Source organism: Dipodomys ordii, unplaced genomic scaffold (genome assembly GCF_000151885.1).
Source record: "Dipodomys ordii isolate 6190 unplaced genomic scaffold, Dord_2.0 Scaffold67, whole genome shotgun sequence".
Lineage (NCBI taxonomy): Eukaryota > Metazoa > Chordata > Mammalia > Rodentia > Heteromyidae > Dipodomys > Dipodomys ordii.
The window spans coordinates 1,603,178-1,629,494 of record NW_012267283.1 but is presented as its reverse complement, the minus strand read 5'-3'; the positions used below and the strand labels follow the sequence as shown (position 1 = coordinate 1,629,494).

Sequence of the window (26,317 nt, the reverse complement as noted above, 5' to 3'; positions counted from 1 at the left end):
CTGGCACATGGAAAGAGAAGAGGATTTATAGGGAAGAGGGAATATGTCTTTTCCTGAACAAAAAATGTTTTAGTTATTTCTCTATTGGTTATTAACACTAACACTAATAATGTTAGTGATTATGAAGTATATCCTGAATGCTAGATCAATATGCGTGCATATTCTCATAATTTGATTGGAAATATAGTTTCATTATCTTCATTTTACTTATGAGAAAATTAAAGCTCAGAAAGTTATGTTCAAGGTTACTTAGCAAATAAATGTCAGAGCCAGGATTACAACCTAGAAGGTGCAGTGCAGTACCCAAGGCTTGTAATGCTGTGGTGAGATATGACTATTTTTGTTCTGATGACCTTCTAAGGGTCATATGAGTCTTGGGGAAGTGTCCTTTATAGGCCAATACATCACATGCTACCTTTATATGAAAGATTCTGCATAATCCCCAGTTCTTCATCTCAGTCTCCACAGGGGCAACCTATTGTTTCTTGTTATTATCATCCTTTTATTTGGTGGCCAGCCTTCTTGGTACCCTAATTCCTTTCTATAGTGTCCACTGGTCTCAGAGTAAAAGCAGCATCCCTGCTGTTGAAGTGGTGGCAAACACTCCAGTGGGTCCTTCTTTTCTTCCCTCAGGCCCAGATGGTTGTGATTCTTTCTAGAAAGTAACTTCTAGTTGCCTCTAGAAAGCAATAGACTTTAAAGACTTCAAGGCTTACATACAGTTGAAAAGAGTCGACTATACATTTTATGCTTATATACCCACAAAAACCATTCAAGATTAGATTTGGAAAAAATATTTCATTTCCTTATCTCTTATTTTTACTGGGATTCTCTCCTAACTTCACTTGAAGGCTGAGATCCAAAGCTGTTGATCTGAGTACAGGCTCTCCTCAACAGAACAAAGAATGGGAAGATTGATCTTTCTGAATATCTAGTTGTATGCCGATGTTTATGTATAAGTTTATATAGTTTCTAAAACAATTAACCTTAGATATTGGGAGATTTTTACCAGTTAACAACCAGTAAGAAAATTTAAAGAAGTATATTGGGATACATACTGTGAATGTCTGGATTGGAGATACCAGCATTTTGATGGAATAAATACCATGCATTTATAGTAGACTAGTTCAACCAAAGTCAACGCACTTAAAACCAGTTTACATAAATTCTATTTGCCTAATTTGATAGCTCCATGACTACTATTCCAAACGTTTTCTAAATATTATCATAGACTATTTCTGGCTTATTTTTATACTAGTAATAATTATATTAGAGTTTGTTAGATATCATTGTCTTTTTTATTTTACTTAATTTTGAAATCTTTCAGAATTCATTAGCCAATTTGCCAAAAATGTGTGTTTCTTGACATTTTTGCAAAAAGAAAAATTTGGTTGTTTTTAAATAAATAAAGGCAGAAAGTTCACATGACCCTGGAGTTACAAAAATCATGTATTTTTCCCTGGACATATAAAGGAAATAATCAGGAATACAAATTCATTATATTTCAAGGAGATGACTTCTCCAAGAAATTCATTGTAATATCCTTAAAAATGTCAAAAGAATAGCAGCTAAATTGAGCTAAAATTTTCATGGTTTAGATGAAAACTTAGGTCTTGACACTTAGAGAAATTCTAATGCAGCAATTGGTGTTACCTAGAGCATATATGCCTTACTTTTACCTCTGTCATGAGAAAAAGCCATAGTCTCCACTGAGCCCTGAGTTTTTACTTCTGTGGGCACAAGTGGCTTCTGAATTTGCAGAGACCATTACAAAATAAAAATTCTCAAGGCACTTAAGTGTTTCAAGACTAACAGCAGAACATTAGAGCAACCACAAGGCCTTGTGTGACTCAATGCCTAAGCTACACATCCATAAAGCCAGCCCGGTCTAGAGGGAAAACAGTTCCTAACCTCTCCTCTACCTACTTCCCTCTTGAGAGAGGTCTCAGCCATGTTTTAGCTTCTTAAAGGCAAAGTTTCCTGATGGCTAATCAGGGAACTTCTGAGTTGAGACACTATTTTAGGCGATGATGGCCAAGATTCCCTTGTTTGAAAACTGCCTGCCCATATAGTATCGGGATTCCTGGTGGAAGCAGAGAGCATTACAGAATATTGGACATTAGTTCTGTCAAAGCTTTCTTTCCAATCACAAGATGCAAATGTATTAACTTTCTTTTTAATTTTTTCCCCTTCTGTTTTCAAACTGATTTCCTCTGGGAATGTCCTTTCCTGTTCATAGAATGGAGGTAAGAAGCTATCTTTAGTCCAGTGTTTTGTGTATGTGTTTCTACTTAACTCATCATTAATTGTCTGCTACTTGTAACCTTTGTAACCATTGTAACCTTTTGGGAAGTTTCTGATGTCTAAGCCTTCAATACTCTTACAAGGTAATGATGATATTGAAGATAGGTAGTACTACTGAACTTTACTGGCTATCAGGCACTGTGGTAAGAGCTTTACAAAGATTATTTAAATATGTCCTCATCACAGCATTATGAAATAGGGGCCATGATCATCAATATTTTTTTTAACTAAGGCTACTGGAGAGTTACACAACTAGTAAATAATGCTGTTGGTAATAGAATCCAGGACCAACTTCAAAACCCTCCTTCACAGCTTTTTCTAGCAGATAAGATAGAGTACCATCTTGTAATATTAGGTAAACTGTAGTGTTGAACATGCAGTTCTAATCAAAATTGACTATCATAAAAACTCTATGAAGTGTGCCAGAATTTCCAACTAATTTTACAACTGAATCAAATCAGAACAACTAATAATTATAATTATGATGATGACAATTGCAATTAAGGTTCATGGTACCTTTTATTTTTTAACTATGGTCCTGGGTGCTATCTCTGAACTCCTGCTCAAGGCTAGAGCTCTACCACTTGAGCCACAGTGCCACTTCCAGCTTTTTCTGCAATTTACTGGAGATAAGAGTGAACCACAATCAGATCTCAGCCTCCTGAGCCTAGGATTATGGTGTGGGCCACCAGTGCTCAACTTCATGGTACTTTTATGAGCACCATTTTTCTTATTTTGACATTTCAGTGTCAAACAATTCCCATTCCCATTTTTCACAGGAGGGACTGGATGCACCAAGAATTGCCCACACCACATAGATAGGCAACCCACAAACCTATACCTGAGCTCAGGTACAGAGACTCCAGAACTCAGATCTGTAACTACTGCTCTCAGCCATCTACCATAGAAAATGAGCAAGTGTACAACTCCAGCCACTGATTTGAGTTCTATGGAATAAAATAATTTATTATATAACAAAGTTTGATTTGTTCTAAATCTTGTTCCAACTCATACAGCTTTGATGCATTTATTTACTCTAAAAAGTTACTAACTTATGCTTTAAGAGACAAAGTACTGACTCCTAAGAATTCCACACTGAATCTGAAGAACCATGTGGCCTGACCATGGTAAAAGTTGAAATACAATGTTGGCCATTTGATAGTGAGTGCCATAGGTGAGTACTTTTAGTACTCTTGCATGGGACTCACTGTGCAGTTTTAAACTAATTATTCTAATCCTGACACTCTATTAGAAATGGAGACACAAAACCAGCTTGTCTTTCCTATACCTGAGGAATTGATATTTTACTAGAGCACACACACAGATTAATTACAAAACAACATAATAATAGAAACATACAAATTCCAGTGAACAGACATAGATCATCTACATGCAAGTAAACTCAAGCAAGGAAGTTAAAACTCCTATTAGTCACTAAATAAATGCTAATTAAAGAATAGTCTCATGTAAGGAATAGTGGTGAATGCCTGCAATTTCAGCACTTGGGAGGCTGAGGAGAAGTCTAGCCTTGGTTACATAAAAAGTCGGAGGCCAGGCTGGGTTATGTAGCAAAACCTGTCTCAAAAGTGAAACAAAGGGGCTGGGAAGATGGCTCAGTGGTAGAGTGCTTGCCTTGCATGCATGAGGCCCTTGGTTCAATTCCTCAGCACCACATAAGCAGAAAAAAGCTGGAAGTGGTGCTGTGGCTCAAGTGGTAGAACATTAGCCTTGAGCTAAAGAGCTGAGGGATAGCACCCAGGCCCAGAGTTCAGGCCCTGTGACCAACAAAAAAAAAAAAAAAAAGGAAAAAAAAGTGAAACAAAGCAATTTTTGTTCCATTTTCTTTTTACTTGCAATTAACATGCACTCTCAAACTCTGCTAGTAAAAAGAATATTGCTACAACTTCTTCAATTTTGAGTTGGCTACTTTTATGAACCATAAAATGGTTATATTAATTACTGAATAAATCCACTTTTAGTAAGATATCCTACAGGAACAAAAGTATGAATAACTATTTTAAGTCACCTTATACTTATTGATATAATGTATAAACAATACATAAGCTGATACAAGTGGTTAATAACAATGCTTCTGAAACATAACTAATGGCATAGGCAATACAAATATTATAATGTTAAGTAAATTTCTAGGTTACAAGAATGTATTGTGTATTTCAGAGTTTACTTTGCATGTTCACTGATTATATCTCCAAGTACACAAATATGCCTACATGAAATCCTAATATATTTGCTTACTATAATTTTGAAATTAAATTTTTTGTTTCTTCTCTGTACCACTTTTAATTTTACATAATAAGTGAGTATTAACTTTAGTCAGAAGAAATACATGTGGGTTTTCTGAAAACAAGGTCATGTCTTTCTTGCTGAGGACATTGCACCAGGCATTTTGAAAATGATATTTGATCTGAATTTTCAAGCAGAAGTTGGCAGAAATTTCCTGTAAAGGGCCAGGTATTTACTCAGGAAGGCAGACCTGATTTCCCCAGCTTCACTTTGCTGATGTAGCAAAGTGAAGTCCCACACACTGCACAGAAAGGTGGAAATGGTTCTGATCCAATAAATGTCACCTATGGGTGTGAAATCTGAATTCCATTTAGTTTTCATGTGTCATTCAATAATTTTATTTTTGAGTTTTTGCAGCCATTTAAAATGCAAATACCATTCTTAGCTCTCAGGAAAACACAAAGACACTTAAAATAAATACATATGTTTAAAATGAGATCTAAACTAGCTCAAAAGCAAGGAGTAGGAAAGTTCAGTTCAATAGTAGAAATGAGTTCAGGAGCTCTGTTTTACACGGTGGGGACTCCAGTTACTAACAACATATTATGCTCTTGAAAAGTCACTAGGAATAGGTTTTAAATGTTCCCACCACAAAAAAATGTATGTGAGAGAGCATATCTATGAATTAGTATAATTTAGCTGGTCCACAGTGTATGAATATTTCAAAACATCTTGTTGTATATGATAAATAATATGTATATAATATCTCTCAATTAAAGTTAAAAAGTTGAACATTTTACTCTTGACAAGACTTAAGAAATACTGTATATATACCCAGTCATGAAAATTAGTGTTGATCACGATTTAGATTATGGAAAAATTTAAACTAGCTTTGATTATGTGTGACCATGATTTGTCATAATTGACCAAATTTTAGTATTTAAACATTGTACCATAACTTATTAGTTCAATACTTAGTCTGAGTATTGCTAAAAGAATTTTTATCCATATACTGTATTTGTCCACCTCTGGCTTAGCAAATGGATCATGTACAGAGACACTAGGCATAAAAAAATATAGTTCCAGCTGTTTTGGAAGAAGCATCACAGAATCCTGACAATACCTTTGTTAGGAAAGTTCAAGGGCAAAGAAGGTAGCTACTAGGTAAGGGAGGATGTATCTATACCAGAAGAGTGGTGGGGCTATCAAATGTAATTCCACCAAACAGGAAGGAGATAATGTGTAGCCATACTAGAGTAGGGGGTTGTCGTAGCCCAAACAGGGCATGGCTGGTCATCTTGACAAACACTTGATGTGGTATTATGTGTTATCTTCATATGAACTGGAAGGTAGCACTGTAAAATGTTGAAGGTGATGCTTATATGTTGAAGAAAAGAGAAAGAGGGGTATGCAGTATAGTGAGAATCCTTACAGAGTTCATTTGACTGCATAGGTGTGGAAGGGGGTTATGAGACCAAGCAAAGATCCATTATTACTTTTACAGAAAGATGTAAGGTTTAGTTTGTCAGGAGGCAAAACAGAAACAAGCTCCTTGTACAATATTAACTAGAATTGTAAAGAGATCATCTTGGCAAGGTATTCCAGAATAATCAGCATTTTGATTCACAGGTCACTGACTCACTGGTCCAATGAGCAGTGAGACCAGCTGGTTCTAGGGTTGCCCCTGTAGCAGTCTTAAGAACTAAGGTAGAGAAACACATCTGGGCTGGTTGTGGAGAGATTGAAGGATGTGGAAAAGACCACAGGAAACACAAGTGAAAAGTGTGCGCTCATCTCATTCCCCAGTTGTTGCTAAGAGCTCCTTCTTAATTTTTTTAAATGATGAGTTCAAGAAACTGAGGGACAAAATGGCCCAATGTTCCTCCATTTCATGCATCTAACATTTAATTACCACATAAAATTTGAGGTTTGTAAGTCTCTGGAAAATAGGGGGGAAAATGAAGTAACTAAAACACTGAAACTAGATAGACAAAGATAGATTGATGATAGTAGATTAAAAAGTAATAAATAGGGCTGGGAAGGTGGCTCAGTGGTAGAGCGCTTGCCTTGCATGCCTGAGGCCCTGGGTTCAATTCCTCAGCACCACATAAGCAAAAAGCACTGTGGCTCAAGTGGTAGAGCGCTGGCCTTGAGCTGAAGAGCTGAGGGGCAGTGTCCAGGCCCAGAGATCAGGCCCCATGACTGGACCAAAAAAAATTTTTTTAAAGTAATAAATAGATAATTAGCATGCAGTTGTGTGGGGGGAAGGGAGAAGGAGAGGGAGAGGGGAGGAAAAGTGCTGTGTATGTTAGTTTCTATATATCTACCCATATGTTTGAATTGTGAAGCTAATTCAAGCAGATACGTTGCCCCAAGTCAAGTGCTCATGACCCCAGGAACAGCGCAAGATATATGGAAAACTAAGAGTGAATCATGTACTTTGTATCTATGGTTTTGTCCAATAGGCAAGAGCGTTTTACAAGATTGTGCTCTTTACCAAAATAATAGATCTAATTTTTATTCAAAATCTGTCGTGTTTTCCCTTTTTCTTTTTCACGTCTCCTTGGTGACTTAGCTAAATCTTAAAACTGATTGAGGATTCAATTTTATTTAGCCACCCTGAGGTTGTTCCAACCTTTCTTTTATTAATAGAAGAAACAGAAACTCAGAGAGACAGAGACTGATATTAATTACTTGGTAAGAGTCTTTTACTCTGAGGTTATCTTCATTAACTTTTCTTAAGAACTTTTCTTAGTTTTATTTTTTTTTACAAAGAAGCTGCATTTTGTTTCAATCATGAATATGTTTTTGGCATTTATGGAAAAATCATTTAGCAATTAGCACATGACATCAAAACCCAAAAGAATAATTGAGTGCAGAGACATGGAGAGAATATTTTGCTCTTACCCAATGTACTTGTCCTTTTAAGCCATATCCTTCCCCTATTTACCTTTCCTTTTTCTCAAGCTATTACATATTATCTTTCCATCCTAAGTTATTCTAAGAGAGGTCTTTAACTCTTTTTTCCTATTAGCACTACAGAATTTATGGTGTTTTCATCATATATTATCCATTGACAAACAATAATCTGAGTTTATTTATTTATTTTTTTGTCGGTCATGGGGCTTGAACTCTGGGCTTGGGCGCTGTCCCTCAGCTCTTCAGCTCAAGGTGAGCGCTCTACCACTTGAGCCACAGCGCCACTTCCAGTTTTCTGGTGGTTTATTGGAGATAAGAGCCTCACAGACTTTCCTACCCGGGCTGGCTTTGAACTGAGATCCTCAGATCTCAGCCTCCTCAGTAGCTAGGATTACAGGCATGAGCCACTGGCGCCCGGTTATTTTTTTTAATAATAAGTTTTTTTTTAATTGTGAAAATACCACACAGAGGGGTTACAATGACATGAGCAAGGTATGAGTACATTTCTTATCAAGCATTGTTGCCTCCTCCTTTGTTTCCCCCTTACCATCCCTGCCTTCCCATCTCACCCCCCAATCTAAGCTTAGAACAGTTGTTTACATCATTCTGTAGAGAAGGACCTTTCGGGCTCAATGACCTAGGGGCTTCCTCCAACACACAATGAGAACATAACAGAGCTGAAGATGCTGCTTAGCACCTCCTGAAGGCCATACCAAATCCATTCTCCTCCATCCATGTCTTTTTTCCTTAGTGAAATTCTAGGGAGATGTGTGAGTGAGAGAGGCCAGGTGTGGAAGGTATGATAAAGATGTAAGTTCTCTACAAGTTAAGAATTTAACTACCACAACAAATAAACAATCTATCTTCTTAAAGCTGCAAGCATTTTGGATCAGATTACTCAGTATGCTCCATCATTTGTTAACCATCAAGATGATCATGTTTTGCTGATGTTTTTTTTCTCTTTGTAAGAAGCATATGAACTGACTCAACTAAGTGCAGAACAATTTTATCTAGAAGTCAAATAACAAAAATACCTAATCTATTTAGCCCATGACTGTTTTTAAAGCTTCTTATACCCTTTAGCACATTTGGCCTACATAAAAGCATGTGGAGGTAGATAAAGATGGTATAATTACAGCTGGAAATAAAGATAATCTTCAAATGGAATGTTCCTACCAATTTGCTAGTACACAGAACCAGCTTGGTTCTGTGATGCAGATGTAAGAATAGAAAAAGAAATATAGGATGCATGCCAAGGAATAATAGCACATGAGTGAGAATGTTGACTGTTGCTTCTTTCAGTAAACCACAGAAAGATAACAAAGGCTACTGTACCCAGTACAGAGGGGAGGTGTGCGACACAGTCCTGGCAAAAGATGCTTTTGTGTTTTTCAACACCTCCTACGCGGACCCAGAGGAAGTCCAAGAGCTACTGGTCCACACTGCCTGGAATGAACTGAAGGCAGTGAGCCCGTTCTGCCGGCCAGCTGCTGAGGCTTTGCTGTGCAACCATGTCTTCCAAGAGTGCATCCCTGGAGTGGTCCCTACTCCCAGCCCCATTTGCAGGTAAAGCTTTCTATAGTAGTAAAAGATAACATTCCATTGTCCTGACTGCAAATCAGAAAAGTTTACAAAAATGTCCTTGTGAGCAGTAGTAAAGGCAAACAAACTCTGGCTTTAACCAAAAGAGGAAGGAATCTCTGTAATCACTGATGACAACCTACAACATCAAAAACTATTCTATTACTCGTGTTAGCATTGTTATCATAATCAAAATCCCTTACATCAATATCCCAGCTACGTACCAAATAGATATTCTGAACAAGCCTGGACTTCACTAATAGGCCAAGACAAAGAAAAATAAAGAGGACACCACAAGTTAGCATTATCATTATTTGTCAATAAATGGAGTCATGATGAACATTCAAAATACTATTATCAAGTTAAATGCATGCCACCTTATATTCTAAGTACTGACACTCTTTTCTCATTTGGGAAGGAAGTTACGAACAGATATTTAAAATTTCCATATCCCTTAGAAATTGAAATCCACACATTTATGTTCCTTAGAATTATTCTTTCCTTTATTTTTCTTCTTTTATGTAAAATAGAAGAATTGCCTTGGCTTTTGAATCCAGTAGAAGAAGCCAATTCTCCTTTCTAGATGTATTCATATATGTTTTGGCTTACATTTCAGTTTCTTCGTTAGTGCAACAGAGTTTAAAAGATTAAAGGATCAGTCACCTGCATGGGATACATAGATAGCCTTTCCTAAATGTTTTTTAAGAAAACACACAACACAGCACATTTCCACTAGTGGTAGTTTTTTGTTTATGTTTTTGTTTTTGCCAGTCCTGAGCCTTGAACTCAGGGCCTGGACACTGCCCTTGAGTTTTTCTGCTCTTTACCACTTCAGTACTTTACCACTTCAGCCACAGCCTACTTCCAACTTTTGGTAGCTATCTAAAGATAAGAGTCTCATTGATTTGCCTGCTTTTCAAAGCTAGCTTTGAACCTTGATCCTCAGATCTCAGCCTCCTGAATAGTTAGGATTACAGAAGTGAGCCACTGGTACCCAACTCCATGTCTGTTTTGATAAAAAACTAAGAACTATTTTAAATTTATCTGATGTTAAGGCACTTTAGAAAAAGATAACAATAAGGTCATTAAATAGACATTACAAAGTTTGAGGGTTATTGGCATTGTAGGAATAATAGAATTTTTATCATCTAAGAAGATTGTATTGCAATCAGGCTTGGCATCTAAAACTTTCTGGTGTTGAGAAAATTCTCTCATTAATAACAGGGACAAAAGGGAGAAGCTAGACTTATGGCTAAAAAGAAAATGAGAAAAGGCAGGTGAGAAGTAAAAATTGTCTTACTAAAAGTTAGGAAATACAGATAGTTTCAAACATTCTTGCAGTTATTTGAAGAAATAATGCCTCTGTTGAATACTATATTTTTTAGTTAGGATTTCTGTTTCTTGGTCTTCTTCATAGGATCATCAAAACTGTAAATTGGAGATGCTGGTCAATAGTTAAATCCTTTAACTGGAAAGTAGCACATTTGTAATAAATAAAACAGTATAAGCAGCAAAGGAATGTTACAGTAGATTCTGTCAGCCTTCTCCTGAGCACTAGTAACTTAATTTGTGGTGACCACTAGGATAATATCTTGTTCACACCATTGATACAGTTTAACACTGTGGACTAAGCTTAAAACAAATAACAATTAGATTAAAAATACGTTTCTCTCTTATAATAGTCATTGTGTTCTTTTTTTTTAATTTTATTTTATTTTATTTGTGAACATACTGTACAGAGGGGTTACAATTGCATGGGCAAGATAATGCGTACATTTCTTACCAAGCATTGCAGCCTCCTCCTTTGTTTACCCTTCCCAGCCTCCCCCCCCCCCCCCATCCCAATCCTTCTCCTTCCCCCCCCCCACCGACGTTGTAAAGCTCGTTTTGGACATGTCATTGTGTTCTTTTTAAATTACAAAACCACATGACCCCATAAAAAACATATAAGAGGAGGAGTTGTGGCTCACGTGGTAGAATGCTTACCTCATAAGCATAAGGTTTGGATTCAAACCCCAATGCCATAAAAAAAAGAAGACATAAAGAGAAAAAGAAAGATCTTAATATACTTGGCAATGTAAAACAAAATTTAACTTTTTTCTTCTCTTTATAATCTTTTCCCATTTTCCCACTAGAGTGCTCAATCATTTCTAATAAAATTGGAAGAAATAATCACTTGAGTATTTTGACTCACTTTTCATAATGCAAAATAAATCTGTGATTTCTTTTAAAATTATGGACTTGTTCATATCTGTGCAAAAGCAGAGATCATAGTACAATGAATGGAAATATAATTAACACTCAACTGAAAAAGTTAGGTGTGATGGCTCATGTCTGTCATCCCACCTACAGGACATAAAAAGGTGGGTCATGGTCTAGGCTAGCCAGGGCAAAAAGTGGGATCCTATATCAAATCAAAACCAGACCAAAGGAACTGGAGCCATAGCTCAAGTGGCAAAATTTAAGCTCCAGTGCAAATTTGCCTTTCAGATGTCATGATTCATCATTAAGTTTTGTTCTACATTCAATACTTTAGGGAATACTGCTTAGCAGTAAAGGAGCTCTTCTGTGCAAAAGAATGGCTTTTGATGGAAGAAAAGAGCCACCGAGGACCCCCTGGATCTGGGACACACCTCCTCTCCATGCTAGACTGCAGTAAGCTTCCCAGCATGCACTGGGATCCCATGGCGTGCACCAGGCTGCCATATTTAGGTAACAATGTGTTTCCCCCAATTTTGAAAATTAAGAGAAATTTACTATGTTTAATAAATAATGATGAACTTAAGGTTTCTGATACTTTGGGCTTTACTAAATGTTGTTTTGCTTTGTTTTTCTTTCATACCTAATAACAAAATTTTAATGCTATACTAAGGGCACAGGTTAGCATGAAGACATATTCTATTTGTTCTAAAGTAAATTTGCAGGTATTTTTAACTGCTGCTTGGATGTCATCTTAGTTCATAGGGGACTTTTTAGCTTATAATATTTTCTGGAATGCGCAGAAAAGTGGCTAAGAAACGCCTCTAGTTTGTCTTAAGAGTAGGATAAAGGAATAAAGTTGTCTTTTGCAGCCAGTCAAGCAGCTTTTATGCATGAACAAATAAAGCATATTTTTGCAAATGCTGAGCTACAAAACAGAACAGAACTGCTGCATGTTGCTTTAATGTGCTTCCTCTGTAAGGAACAATGTTGTCAGCCTTAACCGCTGGTTTAATTTCAAAAACACAATTTTCATATTTGAATGCAAACAATGTTTTCCAACTATCTCTTAAGAAGCTGAAAGAGAAGTCACATTTCTTACACTCTCACTGAATTCACAAGGTATCCATATGCTCACTTAAAACAAATTTTTATCCTTTCCCCTTTAGATTATAAAAAAGAAAACCTAACAAGTAAGTAATTCTGTTTGTGCCTTTGAAAACTTATGTGTATGTATTGAATTTATGCATGCATATTTACACTCATACTTTATGACAGTCAGAACAGAATACTTAGCGCCTCTCTGCCTCTCAAAGAGGTTATTTCCACCATACTCACTGAAAGTAGAGCATGAAGGAATCTTACATCTTCTGTTTAGGTCATGAAAAATACTCATCCCAATAAAAGATATGAGAATATCCTCAACCTCAAGTTTCTTAGCTATTCTATGTCTCATATGCCTATAAAACAAGCCAACTGCAAAATGTTGCCTTCTGATTTTGCATTTATGATTTTGTGTTATTTAATGACATACAGATGTAGACAAATACTCATTTCTTCAGTGAGCTAATTCATGATCTTTATTTGGACAAATTATTTTTGGGAGATAGGTACTCTGAATTTTGACAGAGTGAGTTCTTAATATTGATTGTTGAGTATTTTTATAATAATTCCATGGTTTTTTCTAGATAACACAAAAAATTAACAAGAAGAAAACTCAAATATAATCCCACTTTTTCAAAAAATGTTTCCTACTTCTAGAATTAGTCATACTAATTTTTTTTTTTGGTCCTGTTCCTGAGCTTGAATTCAGGGCCTGGGCACTATTGCTGAGATTTTTGAACAAGGTTAGCACTTTACCACTTAATCACAGCTCCATTTCCACTTGTGTGTGTGTGTGTGTGTGTGTGTGTGTGTGTGTGTGTGTGTGTGTGTGTGGTTAATTAAAGAGTCTCACATACAGTCCTGCCCGGGCAGGCTTCAAGTCATAATCATCAGATCTCAGCCTCCTAAGTAGCTAGAATTACAGGCATGAGCCACCAGCACCCAGGTAGCCATAGTATTAACAAGTAGGAATTTTTTAATGAGATATCATTTTTCTGTAACATACTAGCTGTTAAATTGAATGAGTTTCCATTTCAGCTTTTCTGTCTTTCTTTTCTTCCTTCCTTCTTTCTGTCTTTCTTCCTTTCTCTCTCTCTCTCTCTCTCTTGCTTTCTTTCTGCTTTTTTATTTTTTTGCAGTGCTGGGATTCAAACCTAGGCCTTGAAATATGAACTCAGGGTCTCATGCTTGCTAACAGGTACTCCTGAGGCATCCATTGAGCCACCACTCCATTTCCTTTTTGTGCGTTACTTATAAAGTACAGGCTCTATTTATGCCTAGGCTAGGCTGGATTGTGATCCACCTTTCTAAGCTTCCCTTTTTCTCTGGGATGGCAAGTGCTTACTATTACATCATTGTGCTTTCTCCACACCTGAAGATTAACAGGCATATTCCACCACACCCAGCCATTGGCTGAGATAAAGTCTCATGAACTTTTATGATCAGGATGGGCTCAAACTATGATCCCCAGATTTCCACCTTTCAAGTAGTAGCTAGGATTATAGATTGAGCCACTAGGCCAGGCCAGACCCTAGTGAGAGAGAGAAAGAGAGAGAGACTCCCTTTATCACTCAGGCTAGCCTAGAATTCACTGTGAAGCCCAAACTGGGCTTGAATTCATGATTATGCTGCTTCTGCTTCCTAAATCTTGGGATTACATATATACGCCACCATGCCTGGCTCCATGTAGCTCTTCACATAGTCTACACATTGAAATCAACTGGAAAGCTTTAAAAGTATGGTTTCCTGAGTCACACATATATTCTGATGAATCTGGTCTGAGGTACAACTTGGAATTGAGGGGTTTAGTTTTTGAGCACAAGGACTAAAATTCCATAGTTTCGAGATTTGAAGCTTCTTTGTCTTTAGGATCATGTAATGCCTTTGTCCTATTTATATTAGAAATGCAAAATCGGCTAAGTGCTCTGTTTGTCTCTTCTGTGGGATTTCACATATTTTACAGAAGCACTCAGCCCTGAATCATCTTCTGTTTCAAAGACTCAGTGGCAAAAGAACTATAATCTGGCTTGTTCTTGTAATGATTTGCTTTTTTCTCTGATTCTTTCTTCTCTTTCATCTTTATTCTCCCCACATGTACATGGGGAGTTAATAACTAGGCTTGGCAAACCCATCACTGTGCTAGGTTAATTACCTCTCCTAGTATACCCAACCATCCCTATGAAATGAAGTACTATGAATGTAATCCATTCTACATATTTCTCTATATGAGAAAGGCAAACTTGCCCAAATTGACTCCTTTGGTATGAGAATGAGCCAGGGTTTGAACTCAAATATTTCTGATTCTGGCTCTGTCTTCAGAGCCTAGGTTTGTACCTGCTACTCTTGGCTTTTCTTCCCTATCAATTTTCTTCCCCAGGACCTCCAGTATAATAAAGCTTATCTGATTGTTTAACTGATTCCTTCTTGAATAGCTGTCACTACCTTTTCACATTCTATTGTAATTGATGACTTCTAAGGAGATTCACTTACTTCATTTTCTCCATTTATTGCTGATCAATGTTTGTATCACTTAGATTGGCATGCAAGACCTTTTGTGACCTGAACCTTGTATTTGTAGCCTGTAGATACACCCTAACTCAAACGATGAAATTGTTAGGTGTTGTTAGCTTGGTTGAATCCATCTTCACACTATTTCTTTGGTGTAGACACCATCTCCCCATCCTGAATCTATCCCACTCCCTAGCACCATCATCCATTTAACCCCTTACATATAATACTTTCATCTCAGACTGTGCTGGATACTCTACCAAAATACCATAGAGCAGGTGGCTTATAAACAACTGTAATTCATTTCTCACAGTTCTGGAGACCGGATAGCCAAGATCAAGGCACTGGAAAGGTTAGTGTCAGGTGAAGGCCACAGACACAGATGTCACAGACATAGCTGTGACCATAGCTGTCTTCTCACTTCCACCTCACCCTGCACAAGGGGAGAAGAATTGTCTAGGTCCACATTTATAAGTGGATGAATCCCACCAGTGAGGACTTTTCTTCCTTTCAACACACAACTTTTCAAGGGACACAACATTTAGACAATAGCACCTTTCATCTGGTTATTACTTGCTCATTCCTTACAACTTAAATTTACTTTAGAAAACCTACCCTGTATGCCTAAATCTGATTGGATACTGCGTCGTGTGTTCATGAGCATCCTGTTCTCACTACTCTTATAATGAACTCCTACATTTTATTGAAATGATCTATTTGAACCTTTTTTCCCATCACAAAGACTTGGCACCACCATCACAGTATTTCTGACACCTTACTAACAATACCAATTTAATGAATGCATTAAGTTGTGGGCAAATGACTGAATATACTTCCTCAGTGTTTGGAGGGAAAAAAATAAAGAGATAACATGAATCAGAGAAGAGAAAGATACAAAGGAAAAGAAAAATGGTAAAAAGCCAAGTGAACAGAAATCCAAACTAATTGTTTAGACCCAAAGAAATAAGTAGCACAGTGCTGGGGAAGACCAGAGCAAACAGATCTGAAGTAATTATTTTATTTAAGAAATAACAGCAAAACTATTCTAAAAGGATCAAGTATTTAAATCTATACAGACAGCAAGTTGTTTTCAAAGCATGTCACATTTAAAAAATGAATCTTAGGATTGGGAAAGTCACTTAAGTGCTAGAGCCTTTGCCTAAAAAAATAAACCTTACTGAGCCATCACAGATTTTTCTTTCAACATGTCATTAAAATGTACTTTGATGTTTTTGTGAAAACATATCCTTACACTTATAAAGGAGATTACACTGCTAACTTCACACATTACATTGCTTTCTCCCACATGCTACACATGGAAGGAACTGTTCTGTAAAATCCATGTAGAAAAAAAAATAGCGGTTTCTCTCTTTTAGTAGTTGCTCCCACTTTATTCTCAACAGGAAGCAAATTCACTCATTTAAGGCCCCACCCCTCCTATACTGAGAAATCTAGGGGTGACTCGGTCTAGAGAATCAGACCACTTCTGAGGCAATCCTAGCAGAACCCAGGATGTGTATGCTCTGGGCTAGATGAGGCCTCCTCCTATTGGTCCTGCACCAATGTTTTACTGCTGTGCTGATGCTCTTGGAATCCCCAGTGGCTGCCTGAGTCACAGCAGTGATCAAACTTGACCTCTACAGGCTTTAAAACCAGTTACTAATCCAATGGTGGGTAGGGCTTAATCCTGTGTCCACTCCTAGACTAAGAAGTTTTACCTAAGTATCCTAAATGTCTGCTGTCACAAGTGTCCTGTCCCAAATGGCTTCAGGCCTCTGCTGCAACAAAGTTTATCTTTTGACTTTGAAATATATTAATTCATCCCCAAATACTTAATCACTATTTTCTTACTATACCAAAGTCAACGGCTAAGTCTATGTTGCATAGTCTACATTGCCAGGTTATGTCATTAGTATTATTAACTTCTTAAAAGAACTTCAAAGTCATTTCCTCTTACTGGAACACCTTAAAACATGGAAATTTTACCTCTTGGAAGACTGAAGGAGTATATTAATAATTCTACGATAATTCTTGCTTACGGCTCTGTCCACACTTTCTTATTCACCAATTTGGTAACTAATATGTGTTAGGTTTTTAAAAAGAGGTAGCCGAGTAAGAACAGCATCACGCACATGGTATTCAGGTAAGGGGTAGGTTTATTCATTGTTCCGGCTGGCACCAGGCCATCTTGGTCCTCCACACTGTGGGGAAAGAGAGCTGGGAGAGCTGGGAAAGAGAAAGAGAGCTGGGAAAGAGAGAGCTAGGAAAGAGAGAGAAAAGAACTAGCAAAGAGGGCATCTAGGCCTGGGCTAGGCCTTATCTAGGGTATGGCCGGAGAAAGGTGTGGCCACATCAAATTCAGATGTGAACTCAGCGGATGCAGATGTGATCTCTTCCAGTTGTGCCAGTTGCCTAGGTAACACAGGTACTGGGCGGAGACTTTGCTTCGAGGAGGGTGGAGTCTGCTCGCCATCCAGGAGCGGACCTTACAATATGTTCCTATTATTTTCCTTAAGATTAATAAATGTAATTACTAATTATATTCTATTTTGTTTTTCTTGATCTTGGATATGTTGTGGTAACTTGTTTACCACTCCTGATTTCTACCTTTCTTGTCTTTCTAAAATTAAAATTCAACTGATTAAACCACTGTACGTTTGTTTATAAAACTGACTTGACCTATTTTTCAGTTCTACCATTTTTTGTATGTGTATTCTAACTTATTAACTTCTGCTTGCATATATTAACTTCTGCTTGCATATAGCTATTACTTTACTACATGTTTTCTTTTATTCTTTTTCTTCATATTTAAGATATGATAAAACTATGAGTTTACCAGTGATCACAGTTTTGGCCACTCTTCACACACAATTTTAAGCATTTTTTTCTAGCCTGTAACAATGGCTAGAAAAACCTTTGGGGTTGGGGAGATGGGAGGGCAGGGATGGTAAGGGAAAACAAAGGAGGAGGCAACAATGCTTGATAAAAAATGTACTCATTACCTTGCTCATGTAATTGTAACCCCTCTGTACAGTATTTTCACAATAAAATACTTATTATATATATGCATATATAATAAGTTTTTAATATATAGATATATAGATATATATATAGAAACCTTTTTGTAGGCTAAGGGGATGCTGGTCCTGGGCTTGACTCAGGGCCTGGGAGCTGTCCCTGGGCTATTGTACTCAAAGTTTGCACTCTACCACTTGGGCCACAGCTCCAATCGGAGATAAGAGTCTCAAACTTTCCTGTCTGAGCTAGCTTTGAACAGAGATACTCAACTACCAAGTAGCTAGGATTTCAGGTGTGAGCCACTAGTTCCTGGCTTAATGTTAACTTTCTAAGAAAAAAATAAGTCTTTTGTCTTTTATTTATATTACTGTCGGATTAAAAAAAATCTAATAATAAATTCATTTTGGTCAAAAAGTAGTTCTGCATAATTTCTTCTTTTGAGATATTGACATAGATCATGTATGTCAGTATTTCACAAATATTTGAAAAGAAGGCTATGCTCTCTTTTTAGGCTACCATGTTCACTGTTGGCCATGAAAATACTCTTATTAGTTGTTAAATATTCTATATTCATCTTTTTTGTCTTTACTCAATGTGCTGAGAGGATTCAAAGTATATTTAACAAGGTTGTTTTAATACATACACAATAGAATATGTACTATGGTAGAAACATGACATCTTTTGATTGCCAGAACTAATGAAGACTTTACTTGTTTTAAAATTGCATTGATTGTTTACAATCAAGGTTGAGTTCAAGTTTTAGATGAGTTCTATTCATTTGTATTGTATTTTCAATTGCTTCCATTATATGTATTTAAAAACTCAGTTCTGATAATACTGACATCAACTCTAATTATCTGAAAATATTTTGTCTAATAATTTCTATGACTGTTGTCAGTTTCAGACATTGTGATACTGTATTGAGAGCAGTAGCAAAGACCTATACTTCCCTTGAAAATATATAAGACTTGCAAAGTCTGATCTTTACAATCCTATAATTCCCTAAATTGGATTTTCCTTCAACTGCACTTTGCAGAATTCTTACAATTAGACTTTATAGCTATATAACCAGAAAGAACCCATGACATAAACATATTCTTAACATGAAACTCCATTTGCTAATTACTTGAATAAAGAAAGAAAATGCTTCTTGAAGCTCTGAGAAGAAATTAAAAGAATGATTGTTTACTTACAGCATTCCCACCAATGACATCATCAAAGCCAAGTGTGGACATTCCAAACCTGCCTTCTTCCTCCTCTTCCTCCTTCCCTGTCTCTCCTACTTACTCCATGACTATAATCATCGCCATCATGTCCAGCTTTGCCGGGTTTGTTCTTCTCATCATAAGCACTCTATATTGTTGCCGACGAAGGAAAGAATGGAAAAACAAGAAGAGGTGAGATATGAGTTGAAGATAATCACATAATGAAATATTTAAAAATATTCAAAAATAATGAATCCTAGAACTGGCAACGCAAAGAGAATGACACATATAAAACTTACCATTTTCTTTAAAAAAAAATTGTCTTGTGCTCTCGTTTGACTTTTTGTACACAAGACTAGTGGTACTCTCCCACTTGAGTCACACCCCCACTTCCAGCTTTTTGCCGGTTAATTGGAGATGAATCTCATGGATTTTTCTGCCCAGGCTGATTTTGAACTGTGATCCTCAGCTCTCAGCTCCTGAGTAACTAGGATTACAGGCATGAACCACTGGTGCCTGGCAACACCAACATTTTCCAAATGACATCCAGAGCCCTTATTTAGTTAAGTATCCATATCATGATCTTTAAAAATATCAGTGTGGGTTTTTTCCAGGCGATACCATGTCCTAAATTTAATTTTTTTTCAATAGAGCTTAAACTCAGGTGTAGGTGCTATCTCTGAGCTTTTATGCTCAAGGTTAGAGATCGACCACTTGAGCCATAGATCCACTTCTTGCTGTTTTGGTAATTAATTGGAGCTAAGCATCTCTGGACTTCTCCTGCCCCTGGGTGGCTTTGAACCAGGACCCTCATATCTCAGTCTCCTAGTAGGTAGGATTACAGGCATAAGCAACTAGTGCCTGCCTGGCTGTAATATGTTTTGTTCTTCAAAATGCCACATTTTTCCCTAGGTCTGAGCACAAATATTTTACCTTGTCCTGAGTTCTTTATTGATCTTGTCTGTCTTACTCGCAGAGAATCAGCTGCAGTCACCCTCACAACACTGCCTTCTGAGCTCTTGCTAGATAGGCTCCATCCTAATCCCATGTACCAGAGGATGCCCCTTCTGCTGAATCCCAAGTTGCTCAGTTTGGAGTATCCAAGAAATAACATTGAATATGTGAGAGATATTGGTGAGGGAGCATTTGGAAGAGTCTTTCAAGCAAGGTAATGTGACCCATAAAACTATAAGCACTCTATTGCAATGTTATATCTGAAAACTACCAGACCATTAATCTAATGTAAATATATGATCTAGAATGGTTATTATCAAATTAGTCCATTTTTGCTTCTTTGCATTTTATGCTATAAATTAAATCTTAATAATTTTCCCATTTTGCTGAAAAAAATTAGTATTCCTAGAAAGGATACGTTTTATTGTATTCAAGAGGAGTAATTTATAGGAAACCTAAATATATCTTCATTTTTATAGTGCTCAAAGAAATCACTAATACTTCAATTGTATTTCCTTTAGACAAAAGAATTTCTGTACTGAACCATAATTTTGTACATTGACCTTAGTGAACAATTCTCAGATTTAATTGTCTTGTTTTCTTTTGCTGTTATCTTTGTTTCATTTAAAACTTACTTTGAATTTATGTTTTAAGAATGCAAAGTTTGCATGTAGACAGATATCAAGTATATATTTATGGAATAGCAAAATAGCATAGGAAAATAATGTAAAGATTCAGAAAAATAATGAGCTCAAGAAACAAGTAGTTACAAATCCAGTATTAGCTCAATGTTTGTACTGTATAAAATAGAATAAAAGATGCTCTCTGCATGGGTACAGCTCCACAGACACACAGCTGGGTCAGAGAAGGTAGACTTGGTCACTGTTGATCTTGGGCAAGACACAATTTTGCTTCTACTTATAGTTGTTCTGCTATTGAGATTACATGAATAGTAAGCATTTTACAAATATTTATTGGAAACCAATAGTTACAATTTAGGGATCTATGGAAAACATGAGGACAAGTAAACCATAGTCCCTGATTTCAAGGACTTTACATTTTAACTAAAGATTAAGGGATTTGAATGGCAGTCATACTGGGAGGCAGAGATGGAAGATTGTAACTGAAGCCTGACCTGGAAAAAAAATTAGCAAGAACCTGTAATAACAAATAAGCCAGATGTGAAGGGGCACAACTGTGATCCCGGCTAGGCAAGAGAAACAGGAGAATCACAGTCTAAAGGTGGCCTCAGACAAAAGCACACGATCCTATCTGAAAAACAACTACAACTAAAAGATCTGTGGCTGTGGCTCAATCAGCTGAATACTTGCTAGGCAATAATGAGGCCCTGAGAGACACAGTGAGAGCAGGTAGGCAGGCAGGCAGGCAGGTAGGTAGGTAGGTAGGTAGGTAGGTAGGTAGGAAGAGAGACAGACAGACAGAAAAACAAAATCACACTGTAGAATCACTCTGCTAAATAATGCATTTTCTTTCACAAAATCCTATCTGAAAAATAACTGCAGCTAAAAGATTGGTGGTTGTGGCTCAAGCAGTTGAATACTTGCTAGGCAAGCATGAGGCCCTGAGAGTGACAGAGAGAGCAGGTAGGTAGGTAGGTAGGTAGGTAGGTAGGTAGGTAGATAGATGGATAGATAGACAGACAGACAGACAGACAGATAACAGAATCACACTGTAGAATCACTAATTAATAAATAATGCATTTTCTTTCTAATTTAATCTGTGTTGAGAATAACCCCATTTAATTTTCTTAATAGGAGTCAAGGAAGTTTAAAGTATAACTATTGTTGTCATCTTCTTTTGATTTTGTCTGTAGAAAGGCGGGGGATGTATATAAACACGGCAAACACACCAAGGGTATGTATAATCTCCCTGATCTTCAGCTCTTTTCCACTTATCTCCCAGGGCCCCTGGCTTGCTTCCTTATGAACCTTTCACCATGGTGGCAGTAAAGATGCTCAAGGAGGAAGCCTCTGCTGATATGCAAGCCGACTTTCAGAGGGAGGCAGCCCTCATGGCGGAATTTGACAACCCCAACATTGTGAAACTCTTAGGTATGAAACTCTGAGGAAATTGACTTAATCAGAAAATGAAGGCTTTCTGAGTTTCTTCTTTTATATTTCACTTAGTTATGCTTTTGCTTCCCTCTGATTAGTAAGCTGTCTCTATTCCTTTTCTAACTTACATGCTTCACCTAGGTTCTATGTTCATTCTGTGCCAACCCTGGAAGATGTGTGTGCTTTCCACATCATTGCTTGCATTTTTTTGTTGCTTCCTGCCTATGCAAGAAAGCATTTAAAATATTATCCCCCATACAGAAATAGACACTGCCTTTCTATCACACAATTTATTAATGCCTCATGGTCTGCATCTTATACTTTGTAGTTTTATTTATTCTCTTTTCCCCCACTGGAATGCCATGGGAGCAATCACTTGTAATTTTTGCTCATCTTAGTGTTGTCATTTATTAAGGCTCAGAAGTTTACAAACATTAAATAACTAGCTTGTATAGTTATATAAAAGAAAACCCCCAGAACTCCCTTCTCATCTCTCATGGAGCTTCTATTCTTATTCTGGGGAGACAGATAAGAAAAACAAATTCACAAAATGTGGTATGCTGGAAATTAATAGGTAAAGACTTTTTTGTGATATACTGGGTTTTGCACTCAGGGCCTTGCACTTGTGAGATAAAAATGCTACTACTTGAGCCTTGCTTCCAGCCCTAACATCTACAGATTTAAAAAATTCAAAGCAAAAAGCTTTTTGGAGTATGAGTTAAAATTTGTGACAGAATGTGATATGCATGTAAAGGTCTGACAGAGGTAAGGGAATAACAACGTTGAGACACTGGAAAAGAGCAAGAAGAAGCATTGCAAGAATTTACAAATGTGGCAAGAGTACCTGGTATGCTCAAAGAATGTGGGGATGGCTGGAGAAGAATCAGAGAGAAGAGTTATCAATGACAACATCAGAGTGGTATTATGATAGAGAGGTAGAAAGAGCCAATTATGCCTCCTTAAAAACTGGCTTAGACTCTGAGCAAAGTAGAAAGCAAGAGGAAAATTTAATTCAAGAAGTGACATAAGAAGTGACGACATGATACGTGTGACTCATAGCTTTCTAGATCTTCTCTCTCTCTCTAAAATAACTAGCAAAAAGCAGAGTAGGAGGTGTGGCTCAAGTCAAAGTTTCAGCTAAGTAAGCAACCTGAATGAGTGTACGGCTCTGAGTTCAAACCCCAGGACTGCCAAAAATGGGAAGGGAGAATGGAGAGTTCTAATGTTTATGGCTGCATGGTTGAAAGAATGAAGGATCCATTGATTGAGTTGTGTGAAACCCAGAAGTAGATTTACTTATTTTTTTTAATCATTTTATTTAGTTTTTGTTTATGTGGCACCAAGGAATCAAACCCAGGGCCTCATGTATGCTAGGCAAGGACTCTACCACTAAGCCACATTTCCAGCCCTGTAGGTTTACTTTTGTAGAGGAAATGAGACTACTTTCTCAGATACATTTGTTCAAGATGGTTATTCAATTTCCAGACAGTTAATGAGTTAAGTAGACATGAAGTTCAGTAAACAGCCTGATTTAGATATAAATCTGAGATCATTGGAGAAACAGAGTATTTAATCCGTGAAGCTAAGTTAAGACACAACATTTAAAATAGGAAAAGATATGAATACAAAAATGGATTAAAATATATAAAATATATTAAAAATAAAATTAACAAGAATGTAAATAAATAAATTTCAATGAGACCTCAATTTTTTTCCTAAGGAGAATAATCTAAACTAATGATCTGTTTTTATGCTGATATTTTGCCCAGTTGACTTAATTATCCCAAGTTCACAAGTTTCCTACTTAATATAGCAAGATCTTCTGCAGATTTTCAAATGCCCTTCTGGCATTAAATATACATCTCCACTTACATTAACATCATTTTGTTTGTAGAATGAAGATCAATAGTAAAATACAGCCTAAACTGTAGCACGTTTTACTGCTGCCATCTAAATATTTCATCTAAGGATCTTGGATTGTTTTTGTTGTTCTTTCCAAACTTGATACGTCTTCTTTGTTGTCATTCTTCAGGGACGTAAACACAAACTGGGTGGTTCAGCCATGCACATGGAGCAGATATCCATTCATGAATCTACTCATTAAACATTACTGAACACTGGGCCTGGGAAGGGGGCTCAGTGGTAGAGCGCTTGCCTTGCATGCATGAGGCCCCAGGTTCAATTCCTCAGCACCACATAAGCAGAAAAAGCCAGAAGTGGTGCTGTGGCTCAAGTGGTAGAGTGCTAGCCTTGAGCTGAAGAGCTGAGGGACAGCGCCCAGGCCCAGAGTTCAGACCCCATGACCAAAAACAAAACAAAACAAAAACATTATTGAACACCTACTTGTGGTATATTGTGGTCATGGGAAATTTAAAGAGGAATAACATATAATCTCATCTTTCAAAGTGCAAACATATTGGAGAGAAACCACAGATAAATGGAATGTTTGTAAAAAATAAAATAGTCACTGGGTACAAGGACAATAGAAGAGAAAGCTAGCTGTATTGGAAAGGTCAGGAGCTGGGGCACCCCAAGAAGAATACAAATAAACTGAACCTCGGAAGGTAATAGGAGATGTTTAGACAAAGAAATAGGTCAGAGTTTCACTAAGATGTTGTCAGCAAAAACTGGACCCCTTGTTTTCTGATCTGCTCACGGCCTGTTGGGGTGCTCGTTCCCTGTGTTGTTTTAGAGAATCGGTCTAATAGAGGTTGTTATTTTGGTTCCAGGCGTGTGTGCTGTTGGGAAACCCATGTGTCTGCTCTTTGAATACATGGCCTATGGTGACCTCAATGAGTTCCTCCGCAGTATGTCCCCTCACACCGTGTGCAGCCTCAGTCACAGCGACTTGTCCATGAGGGCTCGGGTCTCCAGCCCAGGACCTCCACCTCTGTCCTGTGCAGAGCAACTCTGCATTGCCAGACAGGTGGCAGCTGGCATGGCTTATCTCTCTGAGCGCAAGTTTGTCCACCGAGATTTAGCCACCAGGAACTGCCTAGTAGGGGAGAACATGGTGGTAAAAATTGCAGACTTTGGCCTCTCCAGAAACATCTACTCAGCAGACTACTACAAAGCTAATGAAAATGATGCCATCCCTATCCGGTGGATGCCACCAGAGTCTATTTTCTACAACCGCTACACCACAGAGTCTGATGTGTGGGCCTATGGGGTGGTCCTCTGGGAGATCTTCTCTTATGGTCTGCAGCCCTACTACGGGATGGCTCACGAGGAGGTCATATACTATGTGCGAGATGGCAACATCCTCTCCTGCCCTGAGAACTGCCCCCTGGAGCTGTACAATCTAATGCGCCTGTGTTGGAGCAAGCTACCTGCAGATAGGCCCAGTTTCCCCAGCATCCACCGAATTCTGGAACGCATGTGCGAGAGGGCAGAGGGAGCTGTGGGTGTCTAAGGTTGAAGATAGAAGCTCAAAAAAAAAAATACTACAGTCTGCTCTCAGACTCCTTGAGCCAGAGAAATCCTATACCCCAGGCTCCAATAGGAAAGAATGACAGGAGAAACCAGGGGACTATATTTGTTTGCCATGTGATCATCAGACTCAGTGCAAGCGGTGACTGGACATGTAGGTTAGAAAATGTGTCAGACCAAAACGATAACCCTCCTTCATCCCAGGGAACGTCTGCAACACACACTCCACAAGAACGTATGTCATTCTGTTCAGTTCCTGGATTAGCCGGCAGCAGAATAATAGTAGGTTGTGTTAAATTTTATTAAGAACTGAATTCAAAGCTTAATCCCTGTCCACTGTGTAAGTAGCATGTGCTCACACTAGAAATTCAGATCAAGTATAGACAACTAAAAAGCGAAATCAAAGATTCCTACAGGCTATTAGAGTTTGTCATTGCTGTTTTTGACATTTTTTTGCATTTAATGCACAATTTTGTTTTTTTTTATTCTGGAGTTGGGGTTGTACTTTTTTGGTACAGGGTCCTAAGGGTTGAAATGGGAGATCAGCCACACTATGTTCTCACTGTGGATCTATCCCTTTTCTGATGTCATTGTTGGGAGTATAATCTTCTGTTTGATTCCTACAATTTTTTTCTACAAAGAAATTAGCATTGTCTCATGCTGTTTCTTTAAAAATTTTATTGGCAACATTTTCTTTGTCTTCATCTTTATTTCTTCCTTATTCTACAACTCTATCATTTTGTGATTGATTGTTTAATCAAATTTTGTGCCTTTTAT

General features: G+C 37.5%; 1 protein-coding gene across 6 annotated transcripts in view; it reads left to right on the top strand.

The window, feature by feature from the left end:
• Musk (muscle, skeletal, receptor tyrosine kinase) overlaps nucleotides 1-25,952 on the top strand; it is an 87,529-nt gene extending 61,577 nt beyond the window's left edge. For 2 of the 6 annotated variants that reach the window (XM_013023264.1, XM_013023261.1), the window contains 8 exons: nucleotides 2,240-2,246; nucleotides 8,770-9,033; nucleotides 11,585-11,760; nucleotides 12,417-12,440; nucleotides 19,073-19,274; nucleotides 20,059-20,250; nucleotides 21,960-22,108; nucleotides 24,841-25,952. In XM_013023264.1, coding sequence (XP_012878718.1) covers nucleotides 2,240-2,246; nucleotides 8,770-9,033; nucleotides 11,585-11,760; nucleotides 12,417-12,440; nucleotides 19,073-19,274; nucleotides 20,059-20,250; nucleotides 21,960-22,108; nucleotides 24,841-25,523 — 1,697 coding nt within the window. In that variant the 3' untranslated portion in view covers nucleotides 25,524-25,952. The remainder of the gene's footprint in view (nucleotides 1-2,239; nucleotides 2,247-8,769; nucleotides 9,034-11,584; nucleotides 11,761-12,416; nucleotides 12,441-19,072; nucleotides 19,275-20,058; nucleotides 20,251-21,959; nucleotides 22,109-24,840) is intronic. The other 4 variants (XM_013023265.1, XM_013023262.1, XM_013023267.1 and 1 more) reach the window with 2 other exon arrangements.
• The last annotated feature ends 365 nt before the right edge of the window (nucleotides 25,953-26,317 follow it).